At 63.7% G+C, this 25,662-nt stretch overlaps 3 protein-coding genes across 6 annotated transcripts; 2 read left to right on the top strand and 1 right to left on the bottom strand.

Moving 5' to 3' along the window:
- Window positions 1-12: 12 nt before the first annotated feature.
- On the bottom strand, window positions 13-2,543 carry IL23A (interleukin 23 subunit alpha). The gene is made up of 4 exons (XM_069879448.1): window positions 2,352-2,543; window positions 1,655-1,753; window positions 915-1,037; window positions 13-165 (listed from the first exon to the last, which is right to left on the bottom strand). Exons 1-4 carry the CDS (start codon window positions 2,541-2,543, stop codon window positions 13-15), a joined length of 567 nt encoding a protein of 188 aa, XP_069735549.1.
- Window positions 2,544-5,321: 2,778 nt separating this feature from the next.
- PAN2 (poly(A) specific ribonuclease subunit PAN2) lies at window positions 5,322-17,929 on the top strand. 2 transcript variants are annotated; one of them, XM_069879626.1, is made up of 26 exons: window positions 5,322-5,379; window positions 5,984-6,282; window positions 7,013-7,182; window positions 7,350-7,470; window positions 7,550-7,627; window positions 7,785-8,052; window positions 8,172-8,514; window positions 9,109-9,205; window positions 9,695-9,814; window positions 10,307-10,426; window positions 10,498-10,626; window positions 10,783-10,982; window positions 11,259-11,401; window positions 11,725-11,831; window positions 12,289-12,387; window positions 12,831-12,907; window positions 13,415-13,556; window positions 13,826-13,963; window positions 14,600-14,659; window positions 14,776-14,866; window positions 14,946-15,103; window positions 15,202-15,345; window positions 16,250-16,429; window positions 16,525-16,618; window positions 16,710-16,907; window positions 17,677-17,929. In XM_069879626.1, exons 2-26 carry the CDS (start codon window positions 6,004-6,006, stop codon window positions 17,709-17,711), a joined length of 3,591 nt encoding a protein of 1,196 aa, XP_069735727.1. In that variant the 5' UTR covers window positions 5,322-5,379; window positions 5,984-6,003; the 3' UTR covers window positions 17,712-17,929. The 2 variants fall into 2 exon arrangements, with proteins under 2 accessions (XP_069735727.1, XP_069735728.1); XM_069879627.1 differs by having other exon boundaries at window positions 11,262-11,401.
- A 494-nt stretch (window positions 17,930-18,423) lies between these two features.
- CNPY2 (canopy FGF signaling regulator 2) lies at window positions 18,424-24,356 on the top strand. Of its 3 annotated transcripts, none has more exons than XM_069879429.1 (6): window positions 18,424-18,446; window positions 20,739-20,862; window positions 21,031-21,146; window positions 21,809-22,006; window positions 22,219-22,315; window positions 23,907-24,356. In XM_069879429.1, the coding sequence occupies exons 1-6, from the start codon at window positions 18,444-18,446 to the stop codon at window positions 23,948-23,950; spliced, it is 582 nt and encodes a 193-aa protein (XP_069735530.1). In that variant the 5' UTR covers window positions 18,424-18,443; the 3' UTR covers window positions 23,951-24,356. The 3 variants fall into 3 exon arrangements, with proteins under 3 accessions (XP_069735530.1, XP_069735532.1, XP_069735531.1); XM_069879431.1 differs by lacking the exon at window positions 18,424-18,446 and adding an exon at window positions 19,508-19,574; XM_069879430.1 differs by lacking the exon at window positions 18,424-18,446 and adding an exon at window positions 19,607-19,633.
- The last annotated feature ends 1,306 nt before the right edge of the window (window positions 24,357-25,662 follow it).

Below are 25,662 nucleotides of genomic sequence, written 5' to 3' on the forward strand. Positions count from 1 at the left end.
CAACCGGTGGGCTCAGCGGGTGCTGGCGCTGTGGGTGAAGACACGGCCCATGATGGCAGTGAAGGATTGGAGCCGCTGCAGCGCCAGGCGCCGCAGGAGAGGCTGAGTCCAGGCTCCGGTGGGTGCCAGCGGGTGCTGGGGGGGTCCTGCTGTGCTGGGCTCCTGCTGCGGGGAGAGAGGCGTTAGGGGGGGATCAGGGGGCTGTCACCCCTCCTGGGGGTCAGGGACAACGGGGGCTTGGATCACACACGGCGTGGCCAGCAGGGCCAGGGAGGTTCTTCTCCCTCTGGCCTCGGCCCTGGGGAGACCGCTCCTCGAATCCTGGGGTCAGTTCTGGGCTCCTCCCCACAAGAAGGATGTTGAGGCTCTGGAGCGAGTCCAGAGAAGAGCAAGGAAGCTGGGGAGGGGGCTGGAGAAGAAGAGGAGCGGCTGAGAGAGCTGGGGGGGTTTAGGCTGGAGAAGAGGAGGCTGAGGGGAGACCTCATTGCTCTCTGCAACTCCCTGAGAGGAGGTTGTGGAGAGGAGGGAGCTGGGCTCTTCTCCCAAGGGACAGGACAAGAGGGAATGGCCTCAAGCTCCACCAGGGGAGGGTCAGGCTGGACATTAGGGAAAAATATTTCATGGAAAGGGTCATTGGTCCCTGTCCGAGGCTGCCCAGGGAGGGGGTTGAGTCCCCTTCCCTGGAGGGGTTTAAGGGCCGGGTGGACGAGGTGCTGAGGGCCATGGGTTAGTGATTGATGGGAATGGTTGGACTCAATGATCCAATGGATCTTTTCCAACCTGGTGATTCTATGAGTCTATGAACTTTCCTCCAGGACAGCTGCAACCCTCAGCCTGACCCTGCCTGTACAGTTGTGCCCGTGCAGGGTTGTCACCGCGTTACCCCTTCCCGCTGTCCCCCACCAGCCGCCCACCTGGACGAGGCCCAGCAGCTGGTCCATCACGGCTTCCAGCGAGCGCAGGTCGTGGTCGGTGATGTCGGAGCCCAGCAGGTCCCGGTAGTGCTGCAGCCCCTGCAGGATGCGCTGCAGGCAGCGCTGTGGGGAGCGAGGCGTGAGCTGGGGACCCCCCCAAATCCCTCCAGCCACCTGGAGTCCCCTGGGAACCCCAAACACATCCCTCAGCATCCCTTGGGATGCCCCCAGCTCCCCTGGGAACCTTGGACACCCTTGGGTACCCTCAGCACCCCTAGGACCACCAGGCTCCCCTGTGAATCCAAGATACATCCCTCAGCATCCCTTGGGATGCCCCCAGCACCCTTGGGAACCTTGGACACCCTTGGGTACCCTCAGCACCTCTAGGACCACCCTGGGAACCCCAGATACATCCCTCAGCATCCCTCGGGAACCCTGGAGACCCCTGGACACCCCCAGCATCTCTTGGGACCGCTGAGCACACCCCTCAGTGTCTCCTGGGACCCCCAGGCACATCCCTCAGCATCCCTGGGATATCCTTGACACCCTTGGGTGCCTCCAGCATCTCTTGGGACCACCAGGCACCCCTGGAAAGCCTGGACACCCCCAGGGACCCCCAGCATCCCTCGTGAATTCCAGCCACATCCCTGGGAGCCCCAGACACCCCCCAAGCACCCCTAGGCTCACAGCCCTTCCCTGATCACCCCCAAGACCCCCGGCCACCCCGGTGCCCCCCGTACCGTGTTGTTGGTGTCCAGCGTGGAGGGGTCGCAGGCGTCGCTGCAGCGGATCCGGGGGGGCCAGTTATTGGGGTCCTCCTCGCTCAGCTGAGTCCCCTCCTGGCAGCGGGGAGGGGATTGGGGGGGTCAGCGGGGACCCCATGGCTCAGCTCTTCCAGGACTCCCAGGATCCCGCACCCCCCAAGGACCCCTCCCGCCTGGATACCCCGCATCTCCCCGGCATCCCGCATCCTTGGGGACCCCAGCATCCTCGGGGACCCCCTTCTACCGGGATACCCCGCACCTCCCGGTCCCCGCAGACCCCCGGTACCCCCGGTATCCCGCATCCTCGGGTACCCCGCATCCTCAGGGACCCCCTTCTACCGGGATACCCTGCATCTCCCGGTCCTTGCAGACCCCCGGTACCCCCGGCATCTCACATCCCCGGGGACCCCGCATCCTCAGGGACCCCCTCCTGCTGGGATACCCCGCACCTCCCGGTCCCCGCAGACCCCCGGTACCCCCGGCGTCTCACATCCCCGGGGACCCCGCATCTCCCCGGCATCCCGCATCCTTGGGGACCCCAGCATCCTCGGGGACCCCCTTCTACCGGGATACCCCGCACCTCCCGGTCCCCGCAGACCCCCGGTACCCCCGGTATCTCACACCCTCGGGTACCCCGCATCCTCGGGGCTCCCCTCCCGCATCCCGAGCTCACCAGGTCCCGGTGCGGCTCTTTGAGCTCCGCCAGCCGCCTCGACAGCTCCTGTGAGAGGTTCCTGCAGGCGGTCCAGTCGATGCGGGGAGCCGGTACCGGCTCCGTTACCGGCTCCGGTACCGGTACCGGGGCGGCGGGAGGAGGCGGCAGCAGCAACACCGCGAGGCAGAGGCAGAAGCGGAGCGGAGCCATCGCCGTCGGTGCGGCCACCGGCTCCCTCACCGGGTTCTTATGGGGCGGAGATTTTGGGGGGGGGGGGGGGGGGAATCCCCGGGGCAGGTGGCACCCGCCCCCCCCCGCCCCCCCCCCCATCCCGTTACTGCGAAATCGCCGCCTCCCGAGAAAGCAGAACCGATACCGGGTCGGGGTCCCCGAGCTGCGCCCCGCAGACACCGGCCCCGACGGGACCCGCAGGAAAACCCGGGGCAGTTCCTGGAGGCACCGGAGCCGCCCCGGGACACCGGGACCTCGCATCCACCCCGGGACCCGCATCCCCCCCCGGGGACCGGGGGGGGATGCGGGTCCCGGGGTGGATGCGAGGTCCCGGTGTCCCCTCAGGTGCCTCCCAGTGGCTCCCAGTCCCCCCCAATCCCCTCCAGTGCCCCCCAGCCTCCCCCTCAGTGCCCCCCAGTGCCCCCCAGTACCTCCCAGTGTCCTCCAGTCTCCCTTCAGGTGCCTCCCAGTGTCTCCCAGTCTCCCTCAGCGTTCCTTCCAGTGTCCCCCAGTGTCCCCCAGTCTCCTCCAGCCTCCCCTCCGGTGTCCCTGATGTCCCCCAGTGTCCCCCCAGTACCTTCCAGTCTCTCCTAATCTCCCCCCCAGTGTCCCCCTGTGTCCCCTCAGGTGTCCTCCCCAGTGCCTCCCAGTGGCTCCCAGTCCCCTCAATCCCCTCCAGTGCCCCCCAGCCTCCCCCCCAGTGCCCCCCAGTGCCTCCCAGTGGCTCCCAGTCCCCCCCAATCCCCTCCAGTGCCCCCCAGCCTCCCCCCCAGTCCTCCCCAGTGCCCCCCAGTGCCTCCCAGTGGCTCCCAGTCCCCCCCAATCCCCTCCAGTGCCCCCCAGCCTCCCCCCCAGTCCTCCCCAGTGCCTCCCAGTGCATCCCAGTGGCTCCCAGTCCCCCCCAATCCCCTCCAGTCCCCCCCAATCCCCTCCAGTGCCCCCCAGCCTCCCTCCCAGTCCTCCCCAGTGCCCCCCAGTGCCTCCCAGTGCCTCCCAGTGCCTCCCAGTCCCCCCCAATCCCCCCCAGTGCCCCCCAGTGCCCCCAGTCTCTCCCAGTGCCCGAGACCGCAGAGCCGGGACGGCCCCGTCGAGGCGGCGGCCCCGGTTCCGCCGTGGCCGGGCGGGGGCTGCCCCATCCCCGTCCCCATCCCCGTCCCCGTTCCCGTCCCCGTTCCCCTTCGGTGCCCCCGGTCCGTGCTGCCCGGGGAGCTGCAATCGCGGCGGCCCCGGCGCTTCCCCCCCCCGCCAGCCCCGGGGCTGCCCCCGGCCCCCCCACCGGCACCGGGACCCCCGCCCCCCGCGCCTCCAACCGGCACCGGGACCCCTAACTGGCACCGGGATCCCTCACCACGACTGGCACCGGGACCCCCCAACCGGCACCGGGACCCCTATCAGCACCGGGACCCCCGAACAGGGACCGGGACCCCCCCAGTCGGTACCGGGACACCCCCACCGGGACCGGGACCCCCCAGTCGGTACCGGGACACCCCCACCGGGACCGGAACCCTCAAACTAGGACCGGGACCCCCCCCGATGGGCACCAGGACCCCCCTACTGGCACTAGGACCCCCCCAGTCGGTACCAGGACACCCCCACTGGGACCAGGACCCCCCCAGTTGGCACCAGGACCCCCCACCAGCACCGGGACCCCCCTCAGTTGGTACCGGGACCCCCAAACTAGGACCAGGACCCCTCAACTGGCACCGGGACCCCTCCCCACCAAGACCGGGACCCTCAAATTGGGACCGGGACCCCCCACCAGGACTGGCACCGGGACCCTCAAACTGGGACTGGCAGCGGGACCCCCCACCAGGACCGGGACCCCCAAACTGGGACTGGGACCCCCCTACTGGCACTGGGATCCCCCAGCCGGGATGGGGACCCCCCTACAGTGAGATGTGGTGGGACCCCATAGGCCATGGTGGGACCCTGGGACGTGGTGGGATGGCAGGGAACCCTGGGGGTCCCCGCAGGTGGGACACAGAGGGACCCCAAGGAGGGGACCCCAAGGGTGGGACCCCAAGGGACCCTGCTGGGGCGCTTTGGGCCTCCTGGGTGGCAGGGGACCTGGTGGGACCCTGAGGGACCCCGAGGGAGGGAGATGATGGGACCTGTGAGATATGGGGGGACCTCATGGGATACAGTGGGACACAGAGGGGTCACCAAGGGACATTTAGGGACACTTCGGGTGCTGAGTGACCCCGATGGGGCCCATGGGACCTTGCTGGGCTTCTTTGGGCCTCCTGGGTGGCAGGGGACCCAGTGGGACCCTGAGGGACCCCGAGGGAGGGAGATGATGGGACCTGTGAGATATGGGGGGCCTCATGGGATACAGTGGGACACGGTGGGATGCCAAGGGACAGCTTGGGGCATTCGGGGACGCTTTGGGATCCCTTGAGGAGCCAGTGGCTGCTGTGTGACACACGGACACAGGGAAGAGCCCGTGGGACCCCATGAGTAGGACACGCTGGGGTCCCGCAAGATGCCAGCGAGGCCGCTGTGACACCAGTGTGAGAAACACTCATTCACTGATAAAACACGCGTCCCCCATCCCCGGGTTCTCCACCGTAGAGGCTTTTTGTCCCCCGCACCGCGCCGTACGGTTCGTCCCGCCCCTCTCGCGCGCTGATTGGCCCGCGCGGCGCGCCTCGGGCTCTGATTGGTTCCCGTGCGGCGCGCCGCGCTCCCATTGGTTCAAGGGTTCCCAGGCGGAAGTGCGGGGGGCGTGGTTGCCATAGTGACGGCGGGAGGAGGGGGGGCGGCGGCGGCGGCGGCCCCGGAGCGCGGCCCGGCGGGGGCTGCCCGCGGCTACTCGGTAACGGGGCTCTGCGGGGGGCGGCCCCGGGGGTGCGGGCCCCGGTGGGGGCGGTGACACGGGGGCGGAGTCCCCCCGGCTCCCGGGTGGGGGCCGGTCAGGGATTGGGGGCCCCGGAGCTGCAAGCGCCGGTTCCACTCCCGAGCTCCGAGCACCGGGGCCGGTGGTTCCGTGCGCCCGGTGGCTCCGAGCACCGGTGGTTCCGTGCGCCCGGTGGCTCCGAGCACCGGTGGTTCCGTGTGCCCGGTGGTTCCGTGCGCCCGGTGGCTCCGAGCACCGGTGGTTCCGTGCGCCAGGTGGCTCCCAGCACCGGTGGTTCCCTGTGCCCGGTGGCTCCAAGCGCCCGGTGGTCCCGTGCGCCCGGTGGCTCCGAGCGCCCGGTGGTCCCGTGCGCCCGGTGGCTCCGAGCGCCCGGTGGCTCCAAGCACCGGTGATTCTGAGTGCCTGGTGGCTCTGAGCCCTGGTGGTTCTGAGCACTGGTGACCCCAAGTCCTGGTAGCTCCGAGCACCCCGTGGTTCTGAGTGGCGCTGGCTCCGAGCAGCCGATGGCTCCGAGTGCCCGGTGATGTTCTTAGCGCTGTCTCTGTTCTCTTTCTATCCCCAGGGGCGACGCCGGTTCTCACCATGAATTACGAGGGCCTGGACCCCTCCCTGGCCGAGTATGCCTCCCCCCTGCACCCCGCGCTCGACCCGGTCCTGGACGCCCACCTGGCCCCCAGCATGCTGCCCAACGTGGAGCTGGATCCCGACGTGCCGCTCGATGGGATGGCGGTCCCCGACCCCGTGCACCTCCTGGAGGGCATGTACAGCGAGCTGCACACGGCCGTCTCCGAGGTCGGCGTCCCCGTTGCCGCTTCCCACTTCGACCTGCATGAGGAAATGCTCTGGGTTGGCAACCACGGGGTAGGTGCTGGGGCAGGGAGGATCGGGCCTGCCCGTGGCTCTAGCTGGGGGCCCGGTGGCCACGCGAGAGTCGCGGTTTGTTGGAGGCTCAATCCGGAGCGGCCAGCTCAAACCAGAGCTGTGCAGAGCTCCCGGATGCACCTCCGAGTGTTTCCCAAGCGATTTTGCCTCCGAGTGTTTCCCAAGCGATTTTGCCTCCGAGTGTTTCCCAAGCGATTTGGCCACCCTAACATAGAATCATAGAATCACCAGGTTGGAAAAGACCCCCAGGATCACCTAATCCAACCATCCCTATCAAATACTAAACCATGTCCCTCAGCGCCTCGTCCACCCGGCCCTTAAACCCCTCCAGGGAAGGGGACTCAACCCCCTCCCTGGGCAGCCTCTGCCAGGGACCAATGACCCTTTCCGTGAAATATTTTTCCTCATGTTCAGCCTGACCCTCCCCTGGTGGAGCTTGAGGCCATTCCCTCTCATCCTGTCCCCTGTCCCGTGCGGGGCTGCTAGCGCTTTGGGTGCTTTACTCTTGTTTGAATTCCCTGAAAGGGAAAGGTCTGAACACTCCTCCACTGTCCAGGGTGCGTCCCCGGGGGCAGGAATCCCCTCCAGAGCAGCCAAGTGCCTGCCTTGACCCAGGAACGGGTGCAGGACAAAGGAAGGTTTGCCAATGTCACATCCTAGTGAAGCCAGGGTGGATCGTGATGATGATCCCATCCGCGACTGGTTTTAGGGCCACGCCACCTCCTTCTTCGGCCCGACGCTGGAGCGCTATTCCTCCTTCCAAGTGAACAGCAGTGATGACATCCGCCAGATCCAGAGCCTGGAGAACGGAGTCCTTTTCCTGACCAAAACCAACCTGAAGTACATGTCACGAGGCGGCCTCATCATTTTCGACTACCTGTGAGTGCTTTCCCTTGGCCGCACGTGGCCAGTGATGTGGGAGGTGGTCCCGGCCTCTGTGTGGCCTGCGAGAAGGGGGATCTGTGAGAGGGTGAGGGCAGAGCCTCCATCCCTTCCCTGCTGCCTCCCCGAGCTGGGCAGCGAGAGCTGTTCTCCCTCTCCTGCAGCATGGATGAGTCTGAGGACATGCACAGCCTGCTGCTGACGGAGAGCAGCACGCTGCTGGTGGCCGGCCTGCAGAACCACGTCCTGGAGATTGACCTCAACACCGTCCAGGAGACACAGAAGGTACGGCTGGGCCCGTGGCCGCTCTCTGCTGCAGGAGGTGCTGCGTTCCGGGACTCAGCCCCGCTCCTTTCCTTCCCAGTACACCGTGGAGGTTCCCGGTATCACCGTCATGAGGCAATCAAACCGCTTCTTCTTCTGTGGACACACCTCAGGGAAGGTAACGCCAACCTTGTCATATTTACAGCCCTGCAGGTGCTCACCTTCCCTCTGGGATGCCCTGGAGTTGGCATCCTGCTTGTGCCAGAGCTGGAGAAGCTCCTGAGTAGCTGGCAGCCTCCTGCACGGCACCCAGCCCTGCCGTCTCGCCCTCCCAGGTCTCCCTGCGCGATCTGCGCACGTTTGTGGTGGAGCACGAATTCGATGCCTACTCGGGCAGCTTGTCCGACTTCGATGTCCACGGGAACCTGCTGGTGACCTGCGGCTTTTCCAGCCGGATGAACGGCCTCGCCTGCGACCGCTTCCTGAAGGTGTACGACCTCCGCATGATGCGGGCCACCACCCCGCTGCAGGTCCACATCGACCCCTTCTTCCTCCGCTTCATCCCCACCTACACCTCCCGCCTGGCCATCATCTCCCAGACAGGTGAGCTTCATCCCCTGGGTTGAGAGCGGGATGACGCTCCTGGTACCCCTCCAGCCTCAATTCCTAGTTGATGGAGGTGGCTTCACGCTGCTTTGTCTCTCCGCTTCCCTCTCGCGCAGGCCAGTGCCAGTTCTGCGAGCCCACCGGCCTCGCCAACCCCGCCGACATCTTCCACGTGAACACCGTGGGGCCGCTCATCATGACTTTCGACGTCTCGGCCAGCAAGCAGGCTCTGGCCTTCGGCGACTCCGAGGGCTGCGTCCACCTCTGGGCCGACTCCCCTGAGGTTACCTTCAACGCCTACTCGCGCGAGACCGACTTTGCCTTGCCCTGCATGGTGGACACGCTGCCCCACCTGGATTGGAACCAGGACCTGGTGCCGCTGTCCCTCATCCCAGTGCCGCTGACCAACGATTCCCTGCTCTCTGACTGGCCCGCTGCCAACTCCGCCCCAGCGCCCCGGTAATTGCTCATTTTTTCCCAGGGAAAATCTGCTCCTGGCAGAGTTCCTCTCCTTCCCTGGCTCTTCAGACTGGGAGAGCGGCCCTATTGCTCCCCGGCCTCACGGCTGGTGCTGCTTTTCCTCATCCCACGCCCTGAGGAACCCAAGATTTATGGTCCTCATGATTTAGTTCAACTGCCAGGCAGGTTTGAGGGTGGTAGAGCGGAGCCAAACCTTCCTCTTCTCGATGGGGAGATCCCAGTGGGATCCTGGCTGTGTTCTCCCTGTGTGGAAACCCTGAGCGAGGTTGAATGGGTCTTTGAGCTCCCCGATCCAGTTGGAGGTGTCCATGCTCGTGGCAGGGGGTGGGCTTTGAGTTCCCTTCCCACGCAAACCATTCCAGGGTTTTCTAGAACTCCTGTTTTTCCCCTGTCTTGGAGATGCCTGTACTCAGCGCTGCTGCTGTTTTAGCATATTCTGTGTATTTTGTTGTGATGATAAATGAACCTCGAGGTCCTGGGGGAAGGAGGGAGGGTAGAAAGCCCTGATACCCGCTGTGGGGGCCCCTGGTTAAACAGTGATGCCAGATGGCACAGCCACGGTGCAATTTGCAGGCGAGCCCCTCCGGTAGATCCCGAGATTCTGCGCACCATGAAGAAAGTGGGGTTCATTGGCTACGCCCCAAACCCAAGGACCAAGCTGCGCAACCAGGTACCCGCTCTCAGGAGCGTGGGGTCTGCAGATTGGTGAGGACAGAGCTCTTGCTGCGTGTGGAACGGCCTCGGGGCTTTCTACAGGGCTCCGGCGGTGGGAAGGGATGAAATTCTCCGTGTAGTTTGGAGAGAATTGGGTGAGCCAGCCCCGGGTGGGGCTGAATCCTCACCTCGGGTCAGAATTCCGGCTCTATCGATACCACACCGTGAGGTTTGGAAGCTTATGGCACGTCCCTTGCCCTTGGGAAAACACGGCTGCGTTTTGCCCTCGCCCGCAGCGCCGCTGTAGTTTCCCACAGCGATAAGTCCCTTGTAATAAGGAAGGTGTGGAGGCCTCGTGCAGGTTCAGGGAGGGCCCCACTCCCTTCTGGTTTATTCCTTTGCTCATTTGGGGAGGCAGGAAAGCCCAGGGGCTGTTTGTCTGAGTGCAGGGCGCTTTGTTCCGCCCCAGGGTTCAGCTGCTTATCCCTTCTCTTCCCCCTCACAGATTCCCTATCGCTTAAAGGAGACGGATAATGAGTTCGACAGCTTCAGCCAAGTCCCCGAGTCGCCCATCGGGCGGGAGGAGGAGCCACACCTCTACATGGTGGCCAAGAAGTACAGGAAGGTGGTGGCCGCCCTGGGCTGCTCTGGGGTTTGGGGGGGCTGGCTGGGGGTTGAAGGACCTGCCTGGGTCCGGGCGCTGCCCACCTCTTCATGGGGAGCATTCCTCCGCATCCAGTGGCACAAGAATCGTAGAATCACCAGGTTGGAAAAGACCCACTGGATCATCGAGTCCAACCATCACCATCAATCATTAACCCATGTCCCTCAGCGCCTCGTCCACCCGGCCCTTAAACCCCTCCAGGGAAGGGGACTCAACCCCCTCCCTGGGCAGCCTCTGCCAGTGCCCAACGACCCTTTCTGTGAAGAATTTTTTCCTAATGTCCAGCCTAAACCTACCCTGGTGGAGCTTGAGGCCGTTCCCTCTCATCCTGTCCCTTGGGAGAAGAGCCCAGCTCCCTCCACAACTTCTTTTTAGGTAGCCGTAGAGAGCAAGGTGGTCTCCCCTCAGCCTCCTCTTCTCCAGGGTCGTTTAACACCTCGTGTCTCTGCTCAGGTCACGATCAAATATTCCAAGCTGGGGCTGGAAGATTTTGACTTCAAGCATTACAACAAGACGCTGTTTGCAGGCCTGGAGCCCCACATCCCCAACGCTTACTGCAACTGCATGATCCAGGTGGGAGACAGCCCAGCCTGGCCCAGGCCACCGCTGCCCTGGCACCTTCCCTGACCGCTCCGTCTTTCCAGGTGCTTTATTTCCTGGAGCCGGTTCGCTGCCTGGTGCAGAATCATCTGTGCCAGAAGGAATTCTGCCTGGGCTGTGAGCTGGGCCTGCTCTTCCACATGCTGGACCTGTCCCGAGGAGACCCCTGCCAGGTCTGTGGGGAGCCCAGGCGGGGCGTGAGGCCGGGCTGGGCTGCTTGGGAAGGTCAGAGGGATGGCAGAGGAGCAGGAGCTGGGTGGTGGCATCAACCAACGTGGAAACTCCTGTCACTTGACCTCGCTGACATTCCGCTCTTGCTCCATCCCCAGGGAAGCAACTTTTTGCGGGCTTTCCGCACAATCCCAGAGGCTTCGGCACTGGGGCTGATCCTGGCTGACTCGGACGAAGCCACGGGGAAGGTGAACCTGGGGCGGCTGATTCAGAGCTGGAACCGTTTCATCCTTACTCAGCTGCACCAGGAAACCCAGGAGCAGGAGGGACCACAGGCGTATCGGGGCGCTGGCAGCAGGTATGGCCCTGACTGGGACCCCAGACAGGGAAAAACCAAACCAGGGAGGAGATGGAGCAACCAGAGGCCCCATCCGTCCCTCAGGAAGGAGCTTTCTTGCCACCCTGAGGGCTCTGGCACCAGAAGCCTGATGTCTCATTCCCTGGGAGCTGCTGGAATCTGGATTCTGGCACCAAGTGGCTTTTGTGCAGCCTGAGATATGTGGGTCCCCAGCGCTAAACCTGCCATAAGATCCATCGCTGGGATCCTGCTCACCCCATTACTCTTTCCTTCCAGCAGCTTTGGGTCCTCGGGGGATTCGGTGATCGGGCAGCTCTTCAGCTGCGAGATGGAGAACTGCAGCATGTGCCGCTGCGGCAAGGAAACCGTCCGCGTCTCCTCCACGCTGCTTTTCACCCTCTCCTACCCCGAGAGCACCGGTAACAGCCAGGGGCACGCTGGATGCCGCTGCGTTTCTGTAGCCGGGTGGGGTTTGTTGTCCATATGGAGGAGCCTCGCTTCTCCAGGTGACACACACCTGCAGAGATTTGGGTTCCTTGCAGGGCCTGGCCCGGCTGCGGCAGACCCGGTGGCCGAGGTTTAGCAGTGGGTTTCCACCCAGCCAAGATTTGGCTGCAGAAAAGCAGATTTGGGGGTTGACCTTCTCGCCGGTGGTTGTGAGGAAAACCCCAGAGGTTTGGCTGAGCTAACTCGGTGAGATTTGTGTGTTGGGAGGTGACGTTATTCTCCCTTCTCCCTTCAGAAAAGCCGGTCAAAGATTACGAATTTGCCCAGATTTTAAAGCGAAGCATCTGCTTGGAGCAGAACACGCAGGCCTGGTGCGAGAACTGTGAGAAGTACCAGCCCACGGTGAGGCTGGGAGCAGGTCTGAGCGCGTTGGGCTCCTGGGGGGACTTGGGAACGGGGTGCAAGTGCCCCGAGCTGGGGCAGTTTCTCCATTAGTCACTGGGGAACCTCCCGAGCGGATGCCGGGGATTCGGTTCCTGGCCTGCATGGTGAGCCGGAGTGGCGTGGGGTATTTCCTGGGCTGCACGCGTGCTGGAACATATCTCACAGGTCACACAGATCCCAGCTGAATCCCCCCCAGGATAGAGAGCAGAGGGAGAGCCCCCGGGAGCTGAGCTGCTCCGAGGTGGCAGCCGGCTCCCTGCTCCTTTACCCTCATGATCCCCCTGGCTACTAGGAACGTGGCCAGGAGCAGAGACGTTGGAGGAGGGAAGATGCCACCTTGGTTTTGAGCCTCTCCAGGGCTCTCAGTGCTGCCGGTGGGTCTCTTCCAACCTGGGGATTCTCTGATTCTCCGCAGGTCCAGACCCGGAACATCCGCTGCCTGCCAGACGTCCTGGTCATTAACTGTGAGGTGAACAGCTCCAAGGAGGCAGATTTCTGGAAGACGCAGGCTGAGGTGGGGTGGCCGCTCTGGGGCTTGTTCTCCCGGCATGCAGTTCCGCTACGTGCCCGGCTCTGCGGAGGTGTCCTCGCTCTGGTCTCACTGTCTCTGTCTCTCACTCTCCACCCGAGCATCACCCCGCTTTGTTCGCAGAGGACACGGTATTTGGTCATGGTTGTAGCGTGGAGGTGATAAAACCAAGATCTGCTGCCGTGGCAAAGCTGATGGGACTGTGCTCTGTCTCTCTGTCCTTCCCCCATTTCTCCCGGACCCAGGAGCAGCACTGGGAGTGCCCAGCAGGGAGCGGGTGAACCGTTGGGTTTCTCTCGCTGTCTTTTTTCCCTGTCACCGACTTTAAAATCCCTGTCTTTGCCCCACTGCTGGTCTGGCCGCCTCCCGTGTGTTCCCAAGCCCAGGCTGCGGCTCTGCGCTGACGCTTGCCTGTGTTTCGTTGCCAGTATGCCTTTCAGAGAGCCATGATGAAGAGAGGAGGCTTTGACATCACCAAAAGCAAAGAAATCTCTCTTGGAGAGTGGTAGGTGACCGTTCCTGGCTGGCGACTGAGCAGTGATGCCTTCCAGGAGAGCTTGAGCATGTTTTTCGTTTCATTAAAAGCAGCGTCTCGGTACTGACGGAGGCTCCAGGAAAGCTGGGGAGGGACTTTTTATCAGGGAGCGCAGGGACAGGAAGAGGGGAAATGGTTTTAAGTTGAAAGAGGGGAGATTGAGATGAGATCTTGGGAAGAAATGTTTTCCTGTGAGGGTGGGGAGGCCGTTGCCCAGAGAAGTGGTGGCTGCCTCGTCCCTGGAGGTGTTCAAGGCCAGGCTGGATGCCCTGGAACCCTGTGCCAGGCCTTTTAGCTGGCATTGGCCTTGGGAAAGGTGGTTGGCTCTGCTCCAGGCAGCTGCAGGGCACTGATGTGGCCCTGGCCTGCCCTTTCTGTCCAGCAGAAGGTTTTGGATTAGCCTGGTGTGTGGTGGGGATCCTGTCCTGAACAACACGTGACTCCCACCGACTTGGTCTTCCCTGATTCTCCATGCAGGAAGGAACTGGGAAACCCCAACATAGGGCATTCGTATCCTTCTGTGGAGGAACTGAAGAACATTTGGATCCCCTACGCCATCAAGATGAAGTTGACCAAGAGCAAGGAGCTGGATGTCTGCAACTGGAGCGAGAACGAAGAGGTAAAGGCTTATGAGATCCCTCCTGGGGCTCTGTGGTCGCGCGCACGTGGGGCTGTGGGAGCAGAATGGCTCCAGAACCGCTTTCTGCTGGAGGCGTGTGGGGAAGAGATAACAAAGCTGTCTCAGAGACGCCTCGGGGTGAGCACAGAAACCTTGGGGCTGGTGGTGAGATGGCGTATCTGAGCCCTGGGGTTTGAAATGGAGGCCTGGGAGCTACCAGGCAGAGCGCCAGGGCTCAGATATTTCCCCGGCACGGGTTCCTTTGGCAGCTGAGCCCGACTGACGACCCCGACTCGGTCTATATCTACGATCTGATGGCCACCGTTGTCCACATCCTGGATTCCCGCACCGGGGGCAGCCTGGTGGGGCACATCAAGGTGGGAGAGACCTATCACCAGAGGAAAGAGGTGAGTTCCCACTGGACAGGCCAAGAACAGCTCCCTTGGAGGCCTGCCTTGCCCGTGGCTTGTCTGGGGATCAGGTCAATCCATGGACCCGCTCCTGGGTCTTAGAATCTGCCGTTGAGCTCTTGGCTGAAGGTTCCAGCCAGCCCTGACATGCCCGGTGCTGCTCAAACGCTGTGCGGGAGGGAAAGGGCTGGAGAAACGTACCCCATTTACTCAGACCAGTTCCTCCTGGTCATGGGCACGTTGCCAGCAGGTCCCTGTGCTTCCAGGTAAGGCTCAGGACGTCATCTCCCTCCCCGATGATGTGAGTCTGCTCTGGGCAGTCCTGTTGGGTGGAGATGCCTAAGCCAGGAGTTCCCGGAGTTGTGTCAGGCCTGCATCCCTGTCTCTTATCTGTTGCATCTCCGCGGAGTTTTGGTTGGGAGTCGGGCAGAGCTCGTGCCTGTCCAGCCCGAGCGCTTCACGTCCCCATCGTCACCACCCAAGCCAGCAGGGATTTCCCCGCCGTGTCCCAGGAAGGGCGGGAGTTCCCACATGGCATCGTCACACCCCGCTTTCCCTGGTAGCCCCCGGGGAGAGGAGTCATTGCCCTGGCCTGGGGGGGCCCCTAAGGCGGTGCCTGTGCCTCTCCTGCAGGGAGTCACACACCAGCAGTGGTACCTCTTCAACGACTTCCTCATCGAGCCCGTGGATAAGGTGAGCGCTCGGGGCCTTGCTTCGCTTGCCAAGGTCACTGCCACCCCTCAGCGAGGGGATTTTCCTGCTTCAGGGAGGAGCACCGTGCCCCACCGGGCCGTGTCTCCCCTCTGCAGTGCGAGGCCGTGCAGTTTGACATGAGCTGGAAGGTGCCGGCGATCCTGTACTACGCCCGGAGGAACCTCAACGCCAAGTACAACCTCGTCAGTGAGTGTCTGGGGTGGAAGTGGCTGCGCGGCCAGCGGCGCCGGCCCGCAACTCATCTCCCTTCCCCTTTTTTCTTCAGTCAAGAACCCCATCGAAGCCAGCGTGCTGCTGGCCGAGGCCTCCTTGGCTCGCAAGCAACGCAAGTGCCACGCAACCTTCATCCCCCTCATGCTGAGCGAGATGCCGCAGGCGGGCGACCTGGTGGGGCTGGATGCTGAGTTCGTCACGCTGAATGAGGTCGGGGGATGAGGGGATGGAGGGTCAGGGGGGATGTGGTGGCTCCTTGTAGGGATGGCAGGAGTTGTTGGTCACCGAGCTCTCCTTTCTCGTCACAGGAGGAGGCCGAGCTTCGCAGTGATGGGACCAAATCCACTATCAAGCCCAGCCAGATGTCGGTGGCCAGGATCACGTGCGTGCGCGGGCAGGGCCCTAACGAGGGTGTCCCCTTCATCGACGACTACATCTCCACCCAGGAGCAGGTACGGGGCTCCTGCCTGGCCTCACGCAGCTCCCAGCCCCTCAAGGAGGACACAGACCACCCCTCTGCGTCCCATGCCATGTGGTGGCACCCACAATAGTGACAGCACCTCCCTGGAATGTGGTTTGGGGGCTCGGGGAGGGGGCAGAAACCCACAGCCGAGGCCAATGAGATGGGGTTCTGAGGGTCAGGTCCTGCACTTGGGGCTCCAACAATCCCAGGCAATGCTCCAGGCCTGGAAAGCTGCTCAGCGGAAAAGGAACTGGGGCTGAACGTGATCCAGCAGTGGCCCAGCTGGCCAAGAAGGCATCCTGGCTTGTATCAGGCATGATGTGGCCAGCAGGAGCAGGGGTGGGATCGTCCCCCTGTGCTCGACGCTGGTGAGGCTTTGGATCCTGGGTTCAGTTCTACATCCCTCACTCCAAGAAAGATCTCGAGGGGCTGGAGCACATCCAGAGAAGGAAATGGAGCTGGGGATGGGGCTGGAGCGCAAGGGTTCTGGGAGCAGCTGAGGGACCTGAAGTGGGGTTTGGCCTGGAGAAGAAGAGGAGGCTGAGGGGAGACTTCATCACTTTCTGCAGCTCCTGGAAAGGACTCTGGACCAGGTGGGGCTGGGCTCTTCTCCCAAGTAACAAGTGATAAGACAAGAGGAAATGGGCTCAAGTTGCACCAGGGGAGGTTTAGGTTGGATATTAGGAACGGTTCCTTCGCAGAAAGGGTTCTCGGGTGCTGGCAGAGGCTGCGCAGGGCAGCAGTGGAGCCCTCGTGCCTGGAGGGGTTCAAAAAACTGTGGGGCTGTGGTGCTCAGGGACAGGATTGAAGGTTGAGGTCGATGATCTTAAAAGATCTTTTCCACCCTTAACGATTCCATGGTTCCCCGATTCTCCTGTCCCCGCTCCCCGCAGGTGGTGGATTACCTGACCCAGTACTCGGGGATCAAACCGGGAGACCTGGATGCCAAGATCTCCTCCAAGCACCTCACCACGCTCAAATCCACCTACCTGAAGCTGCGTTTCCTCATCGACGTGGGCGTCAAGTTCGTGGGCCACGGGCTGCAGAAGGACTTCCGTGTCATCAACCTCATGGTGATCGCACTGGGCCCTCCCCCTTCAGCTGGGGGGCCAGCAGTGGGGTCTGGGGGGGCAGTGGGGCTCACGGTGCCCCCTCTTCTTCTTCACAGGTGCCCAAGGACCAGGTGATCGACACTGTGTACCTGTTTCACATCCCGAGGAAGAGGATGATTTCCCTGCGCTTCCTCGCCTGGTATTTCCTAGGTCAGTGGCCAAACTCTCAGCTCTGGGGGGCAGATCCCCCCAACCCTGGGGACCCCACCGGCCTCCTCCCCTCACTGGCTTCCTCCCTCAGACCTGAAAATCCAAGGGGAGACCCACGACAGCATCGAGGACGCGCGCACGGCGCTGCAGCTTTACCGCAAGTACCTGGAGCTGAGCCCGCAGGGCGCCGAGCCCGAGGAATTCCGCAAGGTGCTCAAGGCGCTCTACGAGAAGGGCCGCAAGATGGACTGGAAGGTGCCCGAGCCCGACAGCCAGAGCAGCCCCAAGCGTAAGGCGCTCCCCCAACCCCCTGTACCCCCACCCTGCAGCCCCCCCAGCCTCCCGTGCCCCTCCTGCAGCCCCCCCAGCCCCCCATGCCCCTCCTGCAGCCCCCCCAGCCCCCCATCCACCCCCTGCAACCCCTTCTCCGGCCCTCCCCAACGCCCTGTACTCCTTCTTCAGCGCCCCCCACAGCACCCCCTGCAGCCCCTCAGTCCTCTCTGCCCTTCCTGCAGCCCCCCCAGTCCCCCCTACCACCCCTGCAACCCCCCAATCCCCCCGTGCCCCTTCTGCAAGCCCCCCCCAGCACCTACAGCCACCCCCAGTCCCCTCTGCTCCTCCTGCACCGCCCCCAAAGTCCTCTCTGCTCCTCCTGCAACCCCCACACTGCCCCGTACCCCCACTCCAGCCCCCCAGCCCCCCCCGTACCCCCCCTGCAGCCCCCTCACAGCCCCCTGTGCTCCTCCTGAAGCCCCGCAGCCCAGTGTAACCCTCCTGCAGCCCCCCCATTCCCCTCTTGCAGCACCCCCATCCCCTCGTACCCTATTTGCAGCCCCCCCAGCCCATTCTGCCCCTCCTGCAGCCCCCACAGCCCCTCGTACCTCCCCTTCCAGACCCCCAGCTCTTCGTGCCCTGGTGCCCCTCCTGCAGCCCCCCGTGCCCCCCCCAGTCCCCTGTGTCCCCCCTGCAGCCCCCCTATCCCCCCGTACCCTCCCTTGCAGCCCCCCCAGAAGCCCCGTACCCCTCCCATGCCCCCCTGACCCCCGTGTCTCCCGCAGACGGGGCCGTGTACCCGCCCGTGCTGGCCCTGTGACCGGACCCCCAGCCCCGCGAAGGCCGACACGCGTGGAACGGGAACCAGCAGCGAGGACGGAGATATCCCCGACCCCCTCGCGCCTTCCCCCGGGGCCCGGTGCCCCGGGACACCCCCGTCTCCCTGCCGGTACCGGGAATCTCTTCCCCCTCCACCTTCCCCACCATCGCCCGCTGGCCCGGGCTCCCTCATAAAGCAGCATCGGACGCCGGTGCCGCCGTCTGCTGCTTGGCTCCGGGTGTCGGGAACGGAACCGGAGACGTAGCCGGAGGGAGCGGGACCGTTACCGGACACAGCGGGGGAAGAACCGGGGCTGGGAGAGGGGGGGTCTGGGACGGGAGGGAGCGAGGGTGGGGACAAAGCAGAAGAACTGGAGCTGGGATGGGAAGGAACAGGGCTGTAACTGGTTTGGGGTGGAGGGGACACACCAGGATTGCTACTGGGGACACGACGGGGCTAGAGGCGGCTTGGGGCTGGAAGGAGTGGGGCTGATAGCAGGGACAGGGCTGGGTCCAGCCCTGTTCTATCATAGAATCAGCAGGCTGGAAATGGTTCACCGGATCATTGAATCCAACCACATCTTTATCAACGACCTGGATGAAGGCATCGAGGGCACCCTGAGCAAGTTTGCAGATGACACTAAGCTGGGTGGAAGCTGGATCTGCTCCAAAGGGATCTGAACAGGCTGGATCCATGGGCTGAGACCAACAGCAGGAGGTTTAAGGAGGCCAAATGGTGGGTCCTGCCCTTGGGGCACAACAACCCTGAGCAGCTCCAGCCTAGGAGAAGTCTGGCTGGAAAGTGCCTGGAGGAGAAGGACCTGGGGGTGTTGGTGGAACAGGAGCCAGCAGGGGCCCAGGTGGCCAAGAAGGCCAAGGGCATCTTGGCTTGGATCAGACCCGGCAGGGCCAGCAGGGCCAGGGAGGTTCTTCTCCCTCTGGCCTCGGCCCTGGGGAGACCGCTCCTCGAATCCTGGGGTCAGTTCTGGGCCCTCCCCACAAGAAGGATGTTGAGGCTCTGGAGCGAGTCCAGAGAAGAGCAAGGAAGCTGGGGAGGGGGCTGGAGAAGAAGAGGAGCGGCTGAGAGAGCTGGGGGGGTTTAGCCTGGAGAAGAGGAGGCTGAGGGGAGACCTCCTTGCTCTCTGCAACTGCCTGAGAGGAGGTTGTGGAGAGGAGGGAGCTGGGCCCTTCTCCCAAGGGACAGGGGACAGGACGAGAGGGAATGGCCTCAAGCTCCACCAGGGGAGGGTCAGGCTGGACATCAGGAAAAAAATTTTGATGGAAAGGGTCACTGGGCAGTGGCAGAGGCTGCCCAGGGAGGGGGTTGAGTCCCCTTCCCTGGAGGGGTTTAAGGGATGGGTGGACGAGGCGCTGACGGACATGGGTTAGTGATTGATGGGAATGGTTGGACTCGATGATCCTGTGGGTCTTTTCCAGCCTGGTGATTCCGTGGTTCTGTGCCAGGGCGGGGCTGGAGGCAGCTCGGGGCTGGAAGAACCGGGGGTGGCACTGGGAGGGGTGTGTCGGTGTCGCGATGGCACAAGCCCCGCCCCTAAGCCCCGAGTGGGCGTGGTTTGTGCTGGCCGCGCCCCCAGGGCCGAGCGCCACGCGGCCGGGGTCCTTGCAGCGCGGGGTCCTCGCGCGTCCCGGGGTGCCCTGTGCGCTGCCTGCGTCGGGTCGGCCCCGCCGCCGGGCCTCCGGGAACGACGGCGGCCGCTCCGATCGGTCCCGCCGCCCCCGTCGGGCTCGGCCGCCGCCTTCTCCGAACGGTTCCTTCTCGCGGCGGGGCCGGCGGCCGGGAGCGCCGAGACAGGCGGCGGGCGGGGCGGCCCCCGGGCGGGCGGCGGAGCGGGAGAGCGGAGCGGTACGGGGGGCTCGGCCGGGGCCGGGGGGCCTGTAGGGGCAGGCGGCTCTGTCTTAACGGTGAGGGGACCGAGGAGGCTCTGGGCTCGGACCCATGTGGGGGGGTCTGGGTTCTGCCCCGTAGGGGAGGGGGCTCTTGTGGGGCTCTGGGCTCAGCCCCATAGAGGTGGGGGGGGTTGGGGGGCTCTGGGCTCAGCCCCATAGGGAACAGGGCTCTTGGGGGGCTCTGGGCTCAGTTCTGTAGTGGAGGAAGCTCTTGGGGGGCTCTGGGCTCAGCCCCATAGAGGAGGGGGCTCTTGGGGGTCTCTGGGCTAAGCTACATAGAGTGAGGGGCTCTTGGGGGGCTCTGGGCTCAGCCCTATGGAGGGGGCTTTGGGCTTGGCCTCATAGAGTAGGGGGCTCTTGGGGGGCTTTGGGTTCGACCCCATAGAGTGGGGGGGGGCTCTAGGCTCAGCCCTATAGAGTGGGGGGCTCTTGGGGGGCTCTGGGCTCAGCCCCATAGGGGAGGGGGCTCTTGGGGGGCTCTGGGCTCAGCCACATAGAGGAGGGAGTTCTTGGGGGTCTCTGGGCTAAGCTACATAGAGTGGGGGGCTCTTGGGGGGCTCTGGGTTCGACCCCATAGAGTGGGGGGGGCTCTAGGCTCAGCCCTATAGAGTGGGGGGCTCTTGGGGGGCTCTGGGCTCAGCCCCATAGAAGAGGAGGTTCTTGGGGGATTCTGGGCTCAGCCCCATAGGGGAGGGAGCTCTATGAGGGGTTGTGGGCTGAGCTCCTTAGGGACAGGGGCTCTTGGGGGGCTCTGAGCTCAGCCCCACAGGGGAGGGGGCTCTTGGGGGGCTCTGAGCTCAGCCCCACAGGGGAGGGAGCTCGGGGGCCTCTGGACTCAGCCCCATTGAGGAGCTGTCTCTATAGGGGCCCTGGGCTGGGCCCTATAGGTAGGGGATTTGGGGATGGGGGGTTTGTGGGCTTGGCCCTATCGTGGAGGGGCCTCCATGGGGTTCAGGGCTCAGTCCCGTAGAGGAGGGGGTCTTGGTGGAGTCTGGGGGTGCAGAACAGTGCTGGGGGGCTGGGACCAGAGGCAAAGCCTTGGGGGCAGCCGCCGGGGGCGGGATAAGCGGGGACCGGGGGACACCAAGAACACCAGTGCTGGAGACACCTATGCCCGCAGGTGCCGAGCAGCGGAGCCAGGAGGATGAGGGACCGGATCCTACCCGCGTTCTGCCTGGCCGTGGCCCTGGCTGCGCTGCTGCCCAGCACCGGCGCCCGCCGGAGCCAGGACCTGCACTGTGGAGGTGGGATGGGATGGGATGGGATGGGATGGGACAGGGGTGGCGGATCCCTGAGATCCATGGAGCTGGCGGCACCTCCGGTCGTCCCGGTGGCTCCAGCTGTGGGTCTGTGGGTGCCAGGGGCTCGGGTGATGCCGTTGGTGCCGGCCGTTGATGCCTGTGTCCCCACAGCGTGCCGGGCGCTGGTGGATGAGCTGGAGTGGGAAATCGCTCAGGTTGACCCCAGGAAAACCATCCAGATGGGCTCTTTCCGGATCAACCCTGATGGCAGCCAGTCGGTCGTGGAGGTGAGGTGTCTCCGTGCTGGGATGGAAGCTGCGGGGCTGCAGCCGTGCGTAATAAACCAAGGGGTACGAGGAAGGGATCAGATTGGACTCGCCTTGGGTGCTCTGTCCTTTCTCTCTCGCTTCCTCCATGGCCCCACGGCGTCTCCAAGGCATCCGTGGGGATGTCTGACCCTTTCCGAGTGCTTTCTGGCTCCCAGGAAAAGGTGTTAACCATCTCCAAGGCATCTGCGAGGATATCTGACCCTTTCCGAGCGCTCCCTGGCTCCCAGGAAAAGGCGCTGCCCATCTCCAAGGCATCCATGGGGATGTCTGACCCTTTCCGAGCACTCCCTGGTTCCCAGAAAAAGGCGCTGCCTGTCTCTGAGGCATCTGTGGGAATACTTGACCCTTTCCGAGTGCTCCCTGGTTCCCAGAAAAAGGCGCTGCCCATCTCCAAGGCATCCATGGGGATGTCTGACCCTTTCCGAGTGCTCCCTGGCTCCCAGGAAAAGGCGTTAACTATCTTCAAGGCATCCATGTGGATGTCTGACCCTTTCTGAGCGCTCTCTGGCTCCCAGAAAAAGGTGCTGCCTATCTCTAAGGCATCTGTGGGGATGTCTGACCCTTTCCGAGCGCTCCCAGGCTCCCAGGGAAAGGCGCTTGACGCCCTGCTTGTGCCACAGGTGCCCTACGCTCGCTCAGAAGCGCATCTGACGGAGCTGCTGGAGCGCGTGTGTGAGAAGATGAAGGAATACGGAGAAAAAGTGGATCCCACCACGCACCGGAAGAGCTACGTCCGGGTGATCTCCCACGACGGGACCAAGATGGATCTCTCCGGGGTCAAAATCGACGGAGACGTGGCTTCTAGCCTCAAATTCGCGGTGCGTGCAGGGATGGGGCCCTCGTGGCGGCTGCTGGGGCTCAGCGCGGGTTTTGGGGGCCTGGATCTGGGGTGCAGGGTGGCCGGGGCTCCTCTGGGGGTGAGCTGGCCCTGCTGGCAGCTCCCAGCTGCTTCCCCTGCTCCTGAGAGGGCACGAGCCGGCTCGGGGCTCCCCGGGTGCTGTCGGCTGAGCCGCAGACGCTCTCTTTGCAGTGCGAGAGCATCGCCGAGGAGTACGAGGACGAACTCATCGAATTCCTCTCCCACGAAGCCGACAACGTCAAGGACCGGCTCTGCAGCAAGCGAACCGGTGAGCGGGGCTGCGCTTTCCCAGGAAGGGGCTCCCCTGCTGCTTGCGGGGTGGGGATGCAAAATCCCAACATCCCTTGGACCTGTAGAGCAGCCCAGGATCTGGACCTTGCTGCCTACGGCTTGCTTTGGCTGCTGGGCCCAGCGTGTTGCTACCTGGGGCTGAGCCAGGCCCGTTGTTGTGCTGGCTCCGTTGGCCACACCAGCTCCGTTGTCTGTGCCGATTCTTTTGGCTGCGTTGGCCACGCCAGCTCCGTTGGCCACGCCGGCGCAGGATTCCTCATGCAACCAACGCCCGGGTGTCTGTTCCGCAGCGTCTCGCTTCCTGCAGGGCTATTTCCAGCTCGCAAACACCGGGGTCAGGGCACGCCGCGACCTTTGTGCTTCCCCATTAACGACCGTGGCCCACGTTGGTTCCCTCCGTACCTGGCACTCCCGGCCAGGGAATTGCTCCGTCCTGGGGCACTCGCGGTGCTGCCGGCTGCGCGGCCGCCGCTGTAGCTCCAGGAGCCGGGGAAATGCCGCGCCGGCAGCACTGTCCGCACGGCCACGTTTCTGATTAACCAGAGAGCGCAGCCAAGAGGAAGCACAGGTGTTTGCTGGCCGGGTCACGGCTGCGCCGGGACCCAGGGATCCACTGAGGGCACCCTGAGCAAGTTTGTGGATGACACTGAGCTGGGTGGAAGCTGGATCTGCTGGAGGGTCGGGAGGCTCCAAAGGGATCTGAACAGGCTGGATCCATGGGCTGAGACCAACAGGAGGGTTAACGAGGCCAAAGGGCGGGTCCTGCCCTTGGGGCACAACAACCCTGAGCAGCTCCAGCCTAGGAGAAGTCTGGCTGGAAAGTGCCTGGAGGAGAAGGACCTGGGGGGGTTGGTTGAACAGGAGCCAGCAGGGGCCCAGGGGGCCAAGAAGGCCAAGGGCATCTTGGCTTGGATCAGAGCCGGCGTGGCCAGCAGGGCCAGGGAGGTTCTTCTCCCTCTGGCCTCGGCCCTGGGGAGACCGCTCCTCGAATCCTGGGGTCAGTTCTGGGCCCTCCCCACAAGAAGGATGTTGAGGCTCTGGAGCGAGTCCAGAGAAGAGCAAGGAAGCTGGGGAGGGGCTGGAGAAGAAGAGGAGCGTCTGAGAGAGCTGGGGGCGTTTAGCCTGGAGAAGAGGAGGCTGAGGGGAGACCTCCTTGCTCTCTGCAACTCCCTGAGAGGAGGTTGTGGAGAGGAGGGAGCTGGGCTCTTCTCCCAAGGGCCAGGGGACAGGACGAGAGGGAATGGCCTCAAGCTCCACCAGGGGAGGGTCAGGCTGGACATCAGGAAAAAATATTTCCTGGAAAGGGTGATTGGGCCCTGTCCGAGGCTGCCCAGGGAGGGGATTGAATCGCCTTCCCTGGAGGGGTTTAAGGGCCGGGTGGACGAGGTGCTGAGGGCCATGGGTTAGTGATTGATGGGAATGGTTGGACTCGATGATCCTGGGGGTCTTTTCCAACCTGGTGATTCTCTGCTTCTATGACCCCTGGCTCATCCGCGTGGTGGGGATCGGTAGGAGGGGATGTGCTGCTGCTCTGGGTCTCCTGACAGCGCCAGCTTATTTCCCCGCAGACCTGTGTGACCACGCGCTCCACATCCCTCATGACGAGCTGTGACCCGACGGCCCCGGCTGCCTCCGGAGGACGGTGCCGACGCGCCCCAGCGGCCTCGCCGGACTAGGACAGCACCGGGCTCTCTTCAGACATCCCCTACCTCTGGGTTCTCCTCATCCTCGCCGGGATGGGCAGCCGCGCCGGGGCAGACTGCGGCTCTGGAGCTGGTGCAGACGCCGATTTGCTCGCGCCGGTGCTCCCGTCCTATTTATTCAGTGTCCAGCTGCGGTGCCGGCAGCACCGGATTGCCGGCTTCGCTCCTGCCGGGACGATTCAGCGGGCAGGCTGCCGGCCAGGGACGTTCCTCTGCCACCGCCGGATGAGACAGCGGGGGACGCCGGGGCCGGTTTGGGGACCCCTCCGTGCTGCGGGCAATAAAGGGGCTGCGCGGCGGCTGTGCCGAGGGCAACTCAGTCAGTGGAATCATCATCCTGGACTGTGTGAGAAACCACAGCCGGGAGCAGCGCAGGGATTGTTCCCCTGCGCTGGTGAGGCCGCACCTGGACTCCTGCGTTTGGTTTTGGGTCCCAGGAAGGACCTTGAGGCTCTGGAGCGAGTCCAGAGAAGAGAACGAAGCTGGGGAGGGGGCTGGAGAAGAAGAGGAGCGGCTGAGAGAGCTGGGGGGGTTTAGGCTGGAGAAGAGGAGGCTGAGGGGAGACCTCATTGCTCTCTGCAACTCCCTGAGAGGAGGTTGTGGAGAGGAGGGAGCTGGGCTCTTCTCCCAAGGCCCAGGGGACAGGACGAGAGGGAATGGCCTCAAGCTCCACCAGGGGAGGGTCAGGATGGATACTAGGAAAAAGTTTTTCCCGGAAAGGGTCATTGGTCCCTGTCCGAGGCTGCCCAGGGAGGGGGTTGAGTCCCCTTCCCCATCCCTGTGTGGCTGAGCGTCCCCACCCCAGCACGCCCGAGTGTCCCCCCATGTGTCCATGTTTCTGTCCCCAGAGCGTCTGTGTGTCCCCATGTGTCTGTGTTTCTGTCCCCAGAGTGTCCCTGTGTGTCCATGTTTCTGTCCCCAGAGCATCCCTGTGTGTCTGTGTTTCTGTCCCCAGAGCGTCTGTGTGTCCCCATGTGTCTGTGTTTCTGTCCCAGAGCGTCCGTGTGTCCCCATGTGTCTGTGTTTCTGTCCCCAGAGCGTCTGTGTGTCCCCATGTGTCCGTGTTTCTGTCCCCAAAGCATCTGTGTCCCCATGTGTCCATGTTTCTGTCCCCAGAGCATCCTTGTGTGTCTGTGTTTCCGTCCCCAGAGCGTCCGTGTGTCCCCATGTGTCTGTGTTTCCGTCCCCAAGCGTCTGTGTGTCCCCATGGGTCTGTGTTTCTGTCCCCAGAGCGTCTGTGTGTCCCCATGTGTCTCTGTTTCTGTCCCCAGAGCATCCCTATGTGTCTGTGTTTCTTTCTCCAGAGCGTCCGTGTGTCCCCATGTGTCCATCACCCCGTTGTCCACACGTCTGTCCCTGTGTGTCTGTGTTTCTGTCCCGTGTCCCCCCAGGTGTTTGTGTCCGTGTCTGCATTCCCACATGTCTGTGTGTCCGTCCCCAGTGTCTGTGTGTCCCCACATATCTGTGTGTCTGTCACCAGTGTCTGTGTCCCTACGTGTCCGTGTCCCCGTCCCCTGTGTGTGTGTGTCCCCATGTGTCCATGTGTCTGTCTCTAGTGTGTGTGTGTCCCCACGTGTCTGTGTGTCCGTCCCCTGTGTCTGTGTGTCCCCATGTGTCCGTG

Source organism: Phaenicophaeus curvirostris, chromosome 38 (assembly GCF_032191515.1).
Source record: "Phaenicophaeus curvirostris isolate KB17595 chromosome 38, BPBGC_Pcur_1.0, whole genome shotgun sequence".
NCBI classification, from domain to species: domain Eukaryota; kingdom Metazoa; phylum Chordata; class Aves; order Cuculiformes; family Cuculidae; genus Phaenicophaeus; species Phaenicophaeus curvirostris.